Raw genomic sequence first — 12181 nt, 5'->3', positions numbered from 1 at the left:
GGCGCACGTGCGTCTTTATCTCGGACAGGCGGAACATAAAAGGCCTCACGACTTGAAGCAGCTTGCTTTCAAACGTTTCTCTCATCCAATTGCTTGCCAACAGTTTAAAGACTACCGGCGCACTCGAAGAAACCTCTGGCAAAGCAACGACCTCTCGGAATGCAGTGGTCCAGTAAAGCAAAACTATGCAGACTCTTGCAGGCGACTAGTTACGGTTCGACAATAAGACATAACGAAAGCCTTACATGTTTATCAACCCCGCAGATGAACAGAGCCTGTGCATGTCACTCTGGTTCCATCCAAATTCTGAACAAAAGCGCCAAGCAGTTGAAGGGAGTACCGGTCTGTCACGTTTGTCCCCAGCAATCTTTAAATACATAAGATTTTTTTGCAACTTTGTTGCAAGATTTTGCTGCTGACTACGCAGAAACTCACTCTCTCACTAGGTTTTAAGATTCTTACACCAACTGGTCCCTTTTTTCGTCTACGTGACGTGGTGCTACACAGTCCAGGATGTCTCAAAGAGCGCCGAGGCTGATGTCTACGGACAATGGGACAGTACGAACTTCCCTCACCGATTTGATTTATACCGACAGGGCGTGTGCTACACGACTAGGACTTTCAACATAGAGGGTGACAATTATTGAAGTATATGAAAAAAAAAGTAAATTAGTTACAAACTACGGCATGCACACGCTTTATTCAACATGTAAACGTCATTGCAGATATTCGGATTTAGGTTATGACATGTTCGATATGCCTGCCATCACTGATGATGATACGGCGCAGGCGGATAGCGAAATTCTGCTTGACCCGCAAAAGTGTCGGAACATCGATGCTGTTGATGACCTCCTGAATGGGTGTTCCCAGCTCAGCAATGGTTTTGGGGTTCTGCACAACATGTCTTTAATACAGCTCCACAAAAGCGAGTCGCATGTGTTCAGATCCGGAGAATATAGTGGCCAATCGAGGCCCATGCCAGTAGTTTCTGGGTACCCCAGAGCCAGAATGCGGTCCCCAAAGTGCTCCTCCAGGACATCAAACACTCTCCTGCTTCGATGGGGTCGACCTCAGTCTTGCATGAATCACATCTTGTCGAAATCGGGGACACTTTGGGTAATGGGGACGAAATCATCTTCCAGTACCTACACGTACCGTTCGGTGGTCACCGTGTCATGAAGGTATATCGCACCGATTATTCCGTGACATGCACAACACACAGCAAACCAGTTGGGAGCGAAAAGACTTCTCGATCGCGAAATCCGGATTCTCAGACCCCAAAAACGCCAATTTGCTTATTGACAAACCCGTCCAAATGAAAGTGGGCTTGCCGTGCGTGATCAGCCGAGCGGTCTCAGGCGCTGCAGTCATGGACTGTGCGGCTGGTCCCGGCGGAGGTTCGAGTCCTCCCTCGGGCATGGGTGTGTGTGTTTGTCCTTAGGATAATTTAGGTTAAGTAGTGTGTACGCTTAGGGACTGATGACCTTAGCAATTAAGTCCCACAAGATTTCACACACATTTCTATTTTGAAAGTTGGCTTCGTTGCTTAAACAAACCATACAGCGTATATTAATTCCCATCACGCCCCGTGGCCAACCGTGCAATTTGCACATCGTAACATGAACCGTTCAGAAGTTATGACGATTACATTTCGTATAGTTCAATAAATGTCACCCTGTACAGGATGCCCCAACTGTCAGCCGTTTTCGAGAAAACTGTGTTTGGAAATTTTAGGCGTTCTCATTTAATTTGTATGGTTTCTAATAATCGGGGGTTCCGCAGGGTAGCGATTAAGCTTTTACTTTTGTAACGGGAGGTCAGCTGATTAAATCTCGCTGCCAGTTTGCGACGTAAGCTACAAGCTACGAAATTCAAGGATGATCGAGAACCGTTTATGGACGTAAAGACACAGCAGGGTTTTTTTTCCAACAGACGTACTGAAAAAACGAGGCATATGCAAAAATGCGGTGTTCGTTATAAACGCTGTATGTTATAATACCTTTTGTTTCCCATGTTTCTATGACCAGCATCATCCTGATTCGTGCAGTGCTTCATTAGCTACGCGTGGCATAAATGTTGATATACTAATATAAATAAAGTAACTACAGAGATTAATTTGAAAGTTCTTGTGTGTCCTTTTTTACTTCCAACCTCTCGACGAAACTTTTTTCCTCCTTATCCCAGGCCAAAGTTTACGATAATAATAAAAGAATCATTAAATACTGATAATCTGCAGAGTCGTAATAAATCTGTTGTTAGAAGCACTTGGGAATAAAAAAAGGACGTGACTGCAGGTAGATTCGATACAAAGACTTCACACTTTTGAAACTGAGCAGTTACTCGCTCACCTGCGGACTCCTTGAATACGTTCTAGGCAACCATACAAAGCATACAAATACGACTAAAATTTTCAACGTCCATTTTCTCGATAACTGTTGCAAGTTGTATCTTTCTGTTTACTTATGCTGAAGTCATATTCGTGCCCTACAGGCCTTGGACAGTATGAATCAATCCGGCGAGGGGAAGTTCCTACGGTCCACTTGTGAGCCAGCGACGCACTTAGAAGAAGTAACAGTTTCCGCCCTGATAAGCTCGCAACAAAAAATTATCTTAAAACTTTTAACGAACAGTCGCGACATCCTTTATATTTTTTTTTTTTTCTCATTTCCACGAGGAGTGCAGCCCTTCTTTCGTAGTGAGAGTGATTCAGTTTCCCGTAACTGAACATAGCTCCGGGAGGAACATATTTACATTTCACGTTTTGAACTCTGTCCACAGACCCTGTAGGCCCCTGTGGTCAGCACACCGCTCTCACGGCCGTTGCCAGTCTTCGTGACACGGAGCCGTTAACGCTCGTCCAGACAGCTCCTCAGCTGGCATCACGAGAATATGTGCACCTCGTTCCAATCCTCACACGATGGAAGAATCCCTGGCAGTACCGAAAGTATAAGTTGGGCCCTTCGCAAGACAGTCAACCACGTTAACCACTATCAGCCACGGAAATGGGCTTATGCGCAACGGCGATGCTTATTATTAATGCCACATGCGAAGAGACACTTTCTCCTAGTTGATTCTAGTGACTGCTCTGACAATTTGACTGAAAATGCGCCTCTGAACCGTACATTATGTGAATAAAATGAGTCCAGACAACACCAAAATCGGATAGAAACCAAACGCAGAAACGTCATCTGGCGATAATTCAGAAGTTCTCAAGCACACCATTTAATTACCTTGAGTTGCGTTCACTCCAAAATAAAATTCCTGTTAACATGACTGGAACTGACAGGAAACTTCGTAAAATAGTTTCTCCTGAAATTATTTTACATTGTGCCACAATTAGGTCTCTTCAGGTCTCTTCGTGAAATATTTTTACGATGCGTTCTATTTTGAGAAAACCTGGCAAACGACCGGAAATCACTAACACGTTTTACTACGAGTAGTATTCGCTAAGGTCCAAGAGGTGTAGATATCTGAAATAGCTGCGCGTAGCATGTCGGCAGCTCGATAGCGCACATCAGTTGAGAAGGTGCGCGCAGCGCTACTGTGCGAAGTATTTTCAGAAAAGTGTAAGTGTACGAGTAACACGACAGAGTCCTTGCACACTCCTTACGGAGAGTGATGCAGTGCCTCGTGAAATTAATACTCGGCACTGGATAGATCGTGAAGCGCTGTTGCACAGTCACCGGAGTTACAAGACCTTCTTCCACTGATTATCGTACACTTTGTTGATTATACACCGAAGTATAAACTAGTTAGGAATTACTAGTACGCGTTTTAAATGCTCGAGCTTCTATTAAAGTTGAATGTAGACACTATTTTTATTAGTAACATATTGTCCTCCTACATCGACATGGCGATAGCATTTTTGAACAAGTTGTAATAAAGTAGTAGAGTAATAAAGTAGTAGAGTAATAAAGTAAAAGTAATAAAATACAGCGGGTACGCTCTATTAAAATACTATAGCATAGGAAGTTTCCATTCCTGAGTGTTTCAAGTGTTACTTCTGAATCACTGAAAATATAGCTCAGCCTGACACGACAGATTCCTTCAGTACAGTCCTCTGTAAAATATGCCCGTTCCCACATGAAATGCCGTGAAGAGACGCTCGAGGAGAAAGGTGGTACATGCATAACATTGAGTGCCGCGTCGACATACAGGTAGAGTCAGACACTTAGGGCGGACCAAACGCGCCTGGGAAACGATGGGCCCAAAGGCGCAGCTTATCGAAGGAAACAGACGTGTGTGAGTTCCTAAGGGACCAAACTGCTGCGATCATCGGTCCCTAGACTTACACCCTACTGAAACTAACTTATGCTAAGAACAAGACACACACCCACGCCCGAGGGAGGACTTGGACCTCCGGCGGGAGAGGCCGCGCAATCCGTGACATGGCGCCCAAAACCACGCGGCTTACCGAAGGAACTGTGAGAGACAAGCATGAAGTAATGCAGGGCACCAAGGTTAACCCACGGCTCGATAGCTGCAAGAGGATTAACTGCTATGCTACACAATAAAGAGTCCAGAAACGTCTCACGGTCTAAACGTCTCGGGTTCGATACTCAGTCATTACTAGGATTTTTATGTGTCAGTTTTCACTTTTTCACCTCTGGTAATATCTTTTGACGTGAAAACTACTAGCTGCATCGTGGTTCGGAATTCACCTAAAACTGCAGATCCCACTGTGCCTAGCTGGGTAAGCTAGTTCAAAAAACACAGGAAGGCATCAGCATACAACCACAGGACTACGCCAAGTACAGTGTTGGCGCATTCAAACCGTTTTTCGGACTGATGACAGCTTTACAATTCTAGGGTTCCGTAACTCAATTGGTAAAACCATAACACTTGAATGATCGAGATAATTCTCATTTATTGTTCTGTCTGAGTTGAACATTTTTAATTACATTACATGTTTCGATTACTCTGGAGCATCTTCAGATGCAAGCAGTTGCGTCAGCAACCCGTCTTGCCTACTCAGAACCACGTATCAGAGTACTGTCAGACTTATACGATCGCTTTGTTGTCCCTCCGCCCGTCCGAGCGTCTGTCCGACCGACCGTCTGTCCAACTGTAAAGAAGCCTTTTTCTCAGGAGCGGGTGGATGTATCAAGTTAAAATCAAAGTCACATACTAAGGTCCACTAGTTATATAAAAATTTAGGCTTGTAAGTCACTGCAATTAAAAGACATGTCCATTTACGACACATAGTTTTGATACCCGCAATCTTACTCATCAAAACCTATAGGGTTCTTAACGTTGACCTAAAATCACGAAATTCGAAAAGAAGCAAGGTTTCACAGCACAAGTAAAGGAAAAAAATCCGAAAACTGTTAAACTGTAATTATATCATATAAAAATACCATTGTTGTCATTATAACTTACACTGCAATCATTATCCGTCAAAAGCATAAGAGAAAAATATTACTGGATGCAAACAAAAAAATGTAAATCTTTCTCTCATTTTATTATAATGATCATTTCTCTCTGTGTAGGCGGGAGGGAACAACATATTTTCACACTCTGAGGAGAAAGTTGGTGACTGAAATTTCATGAGAAGATGCTACTGCAACGAAAAACACCTTTGTTTTAAAGACTGGTACTCCAAATCGCCTATCATACCCGTGGCGTTTTCGCCCCTGCTTTGCGATAGTACAAAACTAGCTGCCCTTACTTCAACTTTTTCGATGTCGTCCGTCAATCCTTACCTGATGCGGATCCCACACCGCACAAGAATATTCCAGATGAGGACGGACAGGCGTAGTCTAGCAGTCTGTTTAGTAGACCTGTTGCATTTTCTATGTATTCTGCCAATAAATCACGGGCCTTGATTTTCTTTGCCCGTAATATTATCTACAAACTGCAATCCATAAGTATTTAGTTGAATTTACGGCCTTCAGATTTGTGTGTTTGTCCCGTAACCGAAATTTAGCGCATTCCTCTCACGAGGGGACCTTCTGGGAGGTGCATCGAGTTATGAGCTCCCACTATGTCTGCTTATAGTGTGGGTAGGCACCTATCACACCCTAAAATTGTAGGTACCAATGTGATTTCGTTTTTGAAATATTGCCTGTTAAAGTTTCGGTAGCTCTTTATATACAGAAAAGTTTCACTATTGTGCCAAGTGAGCGAGTAGCCGAGTGGCAAGCGAGCGAGACCTCCGCCCAGGCGACCCTGGTTCGAGACACATTTATGCTACTAAACGACAGCATCATCTGCAAACAATCGAAGAGGGCTGCTCAGATAGTCTCCTAAATCGTTTATGTAGATCAGGAACAGCAGAGGGTTTGTAACACTTTGTTGGGGAACGCCGGATATCACTTCTGCATCAGTCGATGATTAGGAAATCACGAATTCAGTCGCACAACTGAGGCGACACTCCGCAGGCACGCAATTTGGTTAGAAGTCGCTTGTGAAGAATGGTGTCAAAAAGCCTTCTGCAAATCTAAAGTTATGGAATCATTAACCATACTAATAAATTTAAACCATTTCAAACTCAATTACATATTACATTTCAGTGATCTTTATAACTCCGTGTGTTTCACTTGCTTTCGTTTATGGGAACGCAGACATACTGAACGTAATGTCGTCTACTAGTTGACACGTTTGAGGATGCGGTCGGTAGCGAACAGGGCCATTCGACTTCCATCGATACCGCTACTCAAGTCAGCAAACGATTGGTGCATGAAAAATGAAGGTAGATTATTGTTTAACGTCTCGTCTACAAGAGGTCATTGGAGACTGAGCAGACCAGTGAAGGATGGGGTAGGAAATCGATTGTGCACTTTGAAAGGAGTTATCCCTGCATTTGCCTTAAGCGATGTAAGGAAATCACGAAAAACCTACATTTCACTGGTCGGTAGGGGATTTAAAGCGTTGTCCTCCCGAATGACAGCCCCACCACCTCGCTCGGCATTAGCGCTTAAAAGTGGGAGAGAAGGAGTGGTGTGGTACCTGTATGCGTGCGCTTGTGCGCCTTGAGGTGGGAGCTCTTGGTGTAGACTTTGTCGCAGCCGGCGACGTCGCAGCGGTGGACCTTGCGGCGGCGGAGGCTGTCGCCGTAGTCTCCGGAGGCGATGGAGGCGGCTGCGGCGGCGGCCGGCGTCTGCTGCAGCGCGGGCGGCGACCCGGAGGCGGCGCGCCCGTTGTGCTGCCGCGACGCCGCCGACGCGGGGGAGGGCGACGGCGCCGACGAGGCGGCAATGCGCGGCGGCAGGTGGAACGCCAGCGACGACTCCTTCAGCCGCTGCGGCGCCGGGGGCGGAGGCGGGGGCGGCTGCTGCGGCCGCGGCAGCGCCGTCGTCGTCGCCGCCGACGCCACGGCGCCGTTCGCCACGCCCGCAGACTCGCTGCCGCGCGGAGGTGACGCGTCTGGAACGCAAGCAGAGTCCCTGCTCAGACGCCTGTTCTGTTGTTGCCACTACACACCCATATTCTTTAACTAATCAAACTCTCACGTACAAGACGGCTTCAAACGTCTGATCATCTTACGAATGAGTTAATGCGTTTCATATTTGACTTTACGTATGGAAGAAACATTAAGTTTAGAAAAGGTGCATGTTTAAAGTTTCTTGAAAATCGCAAAGTGCTCTCAGTATCAAACACTGGATACTAGTATAGTGTGGTTAATCTGCGCTCCGTTTTCAGGGACAGCTAGTTTCTCATGCGACTCACTGTTTATTACGTCGTATATCCTGAACTGTGTGTCGTAAAATGACATACTTTTGCAGGTGCTGTCAAAGAAGGTACATGTGGATACTATCTATAAAATGTCTTGCAAATAGAACTGGTGAAAAATACAGTGAGACCTCTCTAATCTGTCCTCTACGGGACTGCGAGTATGGTCGAAACGCAAAAAGGTCGGATTATCAGAGGAACGCTTCCGTTGACCCACAACATCACAATACAGTACAGTACAAATTTAATTTCACCTGGGAATACGGTCTAAAATATTGTTCCATGTTAAAATAGTAACAAAACGAACACATGCACACAGTACGTAATCTTACACGAAAGTGTAACGTACAGTAGCGCAAGTACTTTAAAACACCTCTGTATCGTACAGAAAACATTTTTAACTTCGTCCGAACAGGCCTCGAAACGCACGACGGTACCGACCGCCGTATCATCCTCAGACGATAGGCGTTACTAAATGCTGATTAGACGGGCATCTGGTCAGCACACCGCTCTCCCGGCCGTTGGCAGTTTTCGTGACCGGAGCCGCTACTTCTCAGTCAAGCAGCTCCCCAATTGGCGTCACCAGTCAAGCAACACCCCAATTGGCGTCACAAGGATTGAGTGCACCCCACTTGGCAACAGCGTTCGACAGTCGGACTGTCACCCTTCCAAGTACTAGCCAAGCCCGACAGCTCGTAATTTCCGCGATCTGACGGTAACTGGTGCTACCACTGCGCCAACGACGCTGGCAAAATATGTTGTTAGTGTGAGTGAAAGTTTAACATCTGTACATACGTTATTACAGCACTTCACTGACACGCAGCTGATTTGCGCTCAACTGTTTAAAACATGAGAAATCACATGGTAAAAAAAAGGTTCTGGCGTTAAGAAGGACAAAAAAATCTGTAATGTTCTTTTGCTTAGCAGACGATAATATTGATTTTGCCGCTATTTTCCGCCACTTCTTAACTTCCAGACTATTGGGGTGGACCTAGAGCTTTGTTCGATGTACTGAAGGGGTATGTCAAACGCATTTTTAGCATCTGCATGTGATACTCGAACCGCAGATTCATTGTCTTCGTTGGCGTCATCATCTTTCTCGTTCTCATCAGTTGTTCGAGTTACAGCGTAAATGAGTTGGTCGTCAGTTAATTGTGCTTCTGTTGTGCAATGAGCATCAGCTGTACTGATCTACTCACTTACGTCACTTAGCTCAGCGTCCGCTTTAAAGACAATGTCACCTGTTTACGTTAATTTGGTGCCAGAATTTAGTTTTACAAACTGTAATATGTAAGACTAACACTGAAACTACCTGGCAGATTAAAACTGTGTACTGGACCGAGACTCGAATTCGGGACCTTTGCCTTTCGCGGGCAAGTGCTCTACCAACTGAGCTACCCAAGCACGCCTCACGACGCGTCCTCACAATTTTACTTTCGCCAGTACCTCGTCTCCTACCTTCCAAACTTCACAGAAGTTCTCCTGCGAAACTTGCAGGACCAGCACTACTGGAGATGAACACTGTCACTAATTTATAAAAAAAATGTGCGAACAATAACAAGTTAAGAACAAGTTATTTCACACAAAAAATGATAGAACTATCTCACCTAGCAACGGTCTACCGTCTACTGATCCACATCTCAGACGATGAGCCATGGACAGCTCCTGCTGCCTCTGGATCACGGGTTCCCGGATTCGAGTCCCGGACGGGTTGGGGATTTTCTCTTCCAAGGGGACTGGGTGTTTCTGTTGTCCTCATCATTTCATCATCATCATATGTGAGAGTGACTAGATTGGATTGTGAAAAGAAAATGGACTGTGTAAAAATTGGGACTTTGTACGGGCGCTGATGACCGCGCAGTTGAGCGCCCCGTAAACCAAACATCACCACCATCATCATCGACAGCTCCAATCCAGACTGTAACAGCGACCTGCGTAGGTAAACAAACACCGGAAACACGTAAGCGGACGCTGAGATAAGTGACGTACGTGAGTAGATCAGTACAGCTGATGCTCACTGCACAACAGAAGTAGATTAACTGACGACCAACTCATTTACGCTGTATCTCCAACAACTGATGAGAACGAGAAAGATGATTAATATGTTCAGTGTTCTTGATAAAATAACGTCTCCACTGTTTCATTTAATCCTGTTAATCTTGTAACTGAGTCACTGATGGGAAGGTTACCTCATGTCAAGTTAGTAACTGTGATATAATTTCTCAAATTTAAAATCATTCTTTAGCCCTGGGTAGCATGTTTGGTTACGATTCTACCGTTTTTTCTCTAATTTTTTTATGACTGAAAATCACAAACAGAAAGAAACACCAACTTTGGGAAAATTTCTAGCCTCTGTTTCATTCTGAGAAAAATTGTCCTGACTATGGAATTTGTTTTAACATGTACGAAACTGACAACATTTTTCTGGGCAGTCATAATCCATTAGAATTTTAAGAAAAAATGAAGCATCAGAATTATAGCCATCAGTGGTTTATACAGACACATTACAGTGTGAATGAATGTTGTCACAGTGATAGTGTTAGAGGAGTATTGTGAATTGAAAGTACTGATCAAAGTATAACTGTTGTGCTATTCAAGACACTGGTGGGCTCCTCTTGCAAAGATATTGTAGTGTACGTTGTACACATAGGGTAGTAAGTGATGCTATGCATTCCGGACACACTGAAAGGAAAGGTCCACTGCTAAGACGCTTGTTATGCGTAATAGTAAAACATTACGCAAAATATTGATGGAACATGCACAAATATAAACAACGAGACTACTGCTACAAACCACTCTTGCCTTGTTTTGCCACATAAAAGGGGTTAACTGCTCTTCGGCGACTTCACCGAACAGTAGCATTACTCTGAGACATTATTTTCTTCTGGGCTGCATCATACTTCGTTTCTTTCCACTTCGCCACATAAATATACCAAATACGACATAATATCACGCGTGATACTACTGATATTGGCCTAATAGACGGGAATGGAAATGGAAAGAACTGTAACAATGGCAAGATGTTTTCCATTTGATCAGACGCAGATGGATTGATCACCTGGACGTATAACTCGCCACAATAAATTATTTCATCAGCGGTAGCGAGAAGTACGTTACTCACAGGAGTACGCATTCTTGTAGCGACGTTACACTCTCACGTAATGGATGCTGCACTCTGGTACCTCGCGGACATCTTCGCGCAACAGGCCTGATGATTTGTTATAAACGCCGTGAAATTTTATGATGTTGGAAGTAAAATACGAGTGACAGTGTCGAGGGAGAAGGCAGTGGAATACGCATGCAACATTCCAAAATTTTGTAAGGTCTGTGGTTTGCAAAAAAGGGAAGGAACGATACAATCTCGAGATATCCGAGATTCAGCCATCGCCGCTAAAGTGGAAATGATTGGCCTCGAATAAACAATGAACTGACGACATAGAAAAACTACTATTAGGCATTATGTTAAGCGTGAACATTAAAACTGAATTAACTCTGCGAACAAATTCATATCTGTTTTTCGACTGGATTTCAAAATTTAGCAGTGATACTACTCTGACAGCAGCGCGTGTCGGAGAATATCGACACGTACGCTGTTGCTATCTCCCTCCCTCATTGTCGGTCGAAAAACGTGACTGCGCTATCTTCTGGCAAACGGCAAAGGTGCTTTTGGCAAGTAATACAAATGTAACTTACACGGATTGCTTGTCGACTGATAGTTTGTGCTACATCTTCTTAGTTGCGTGGCATGTCCTCATAGTTATTGCACAATAAATCGTTAACTACATCGTCTTTTTACATGCGTGACATGTCCTCGTAGTTACTGCACAATAAATAATTAACTACGGCCGCGCGGGATTAGCCGAGCGGTCTGGGCGCTGCAGTCGTGGATTGTGCGGCTGGTCTCGGCGGAGGTTCGAGTCCTCCCTCGGGCATGGATGTGTGTGTTTGTCCTTAGGATAATTTAGGTTAAGTAGTGTGTAAGGTTAGGGACTGATGACCTTAGCACTTAAGTCCCATAAGATTTCACACACACAATAAGTACGTCGTCGCAAAGCCTGAATTCTAACTCAAAACAGCAAATTATGAAGCCCCTAAAGGTCCACTCATCCTGTCAGCTATGTGGTCTATCAGCGAAACAATGGAACGGAATAGGGCTAAGCTTCATCATAGTTACTAGAGGCGCACCTCAGACGACCAGACAAACTTCAGAATGATCGTCATCTGCGAGAACACAGGTGTATCATTATCGTGTGGACGAGGCCACATGGATTATGGAGAGAATGCGACGTGGTAGTGAAAGGCGAGCACGAACTATCGGTTGGCACTCTCCAGCAGCAACAGCAGCAGTTAACAACAAGAAGTCATTATCGGAGGGGCGGAGTACTTACAGTGTGGCTTCGGCGGCGAGCATGGCGAATTCTAAACCTGCAGGACTATCGATAGCGCAGGCGTTCCAAGCGCAACTGGGACGGGCTGAGATCGATAGCGTGGAGGCACACGTATAAATAAT

General features: G+C 44.8%; 1 protein-coding gene across 1 annotated transcript in view; it reads right to left on the bottom strand.

Moving 5' to 3' along the window:
- LOC124711357 (Krueppel-like factor 3) overlaps nucleotides 1-7069 on the bottom strand; it is a gene marked incomplete at its 5' end in the record, with an annotated part of 29154 nt that extends 22085 nt beyond the window's left edge. Inside the window, one exon of the mRNA XM_047241393.1 lies at nucleotides 6949-7069. Coding sequence (XP_047097349.1) covers nucleotides 6949-7069 — 121 coding nt within the window. The remainder of the gene's footprint in view (nucleotides 1-6948) is intronic.
- Between the last annotated feature and the right edge of the window lie 5112 nt (nucleotides 7070-12181).

This window comes from Schistocerca piceifrons, chromosome 8 (assembly GCF_021461385.2).
Source record: "Schistocerca piceifrons isolate TAMUIC-IGC-003096 chromosome 8, iqSchPice1.1, whole genome shotgun sequence".
In the NCBI taxonomy this organism is placed as follows: domain Eukaryota; kingdom Metazoa; phylum Arthropoda; class Insecta; order Orthoptera; family Acrididae; genus Schistocerca; species Schistocerca piceifrons.
This window is presented reverse-complemented; position numbering and strand designations above follow the sequence as displayed.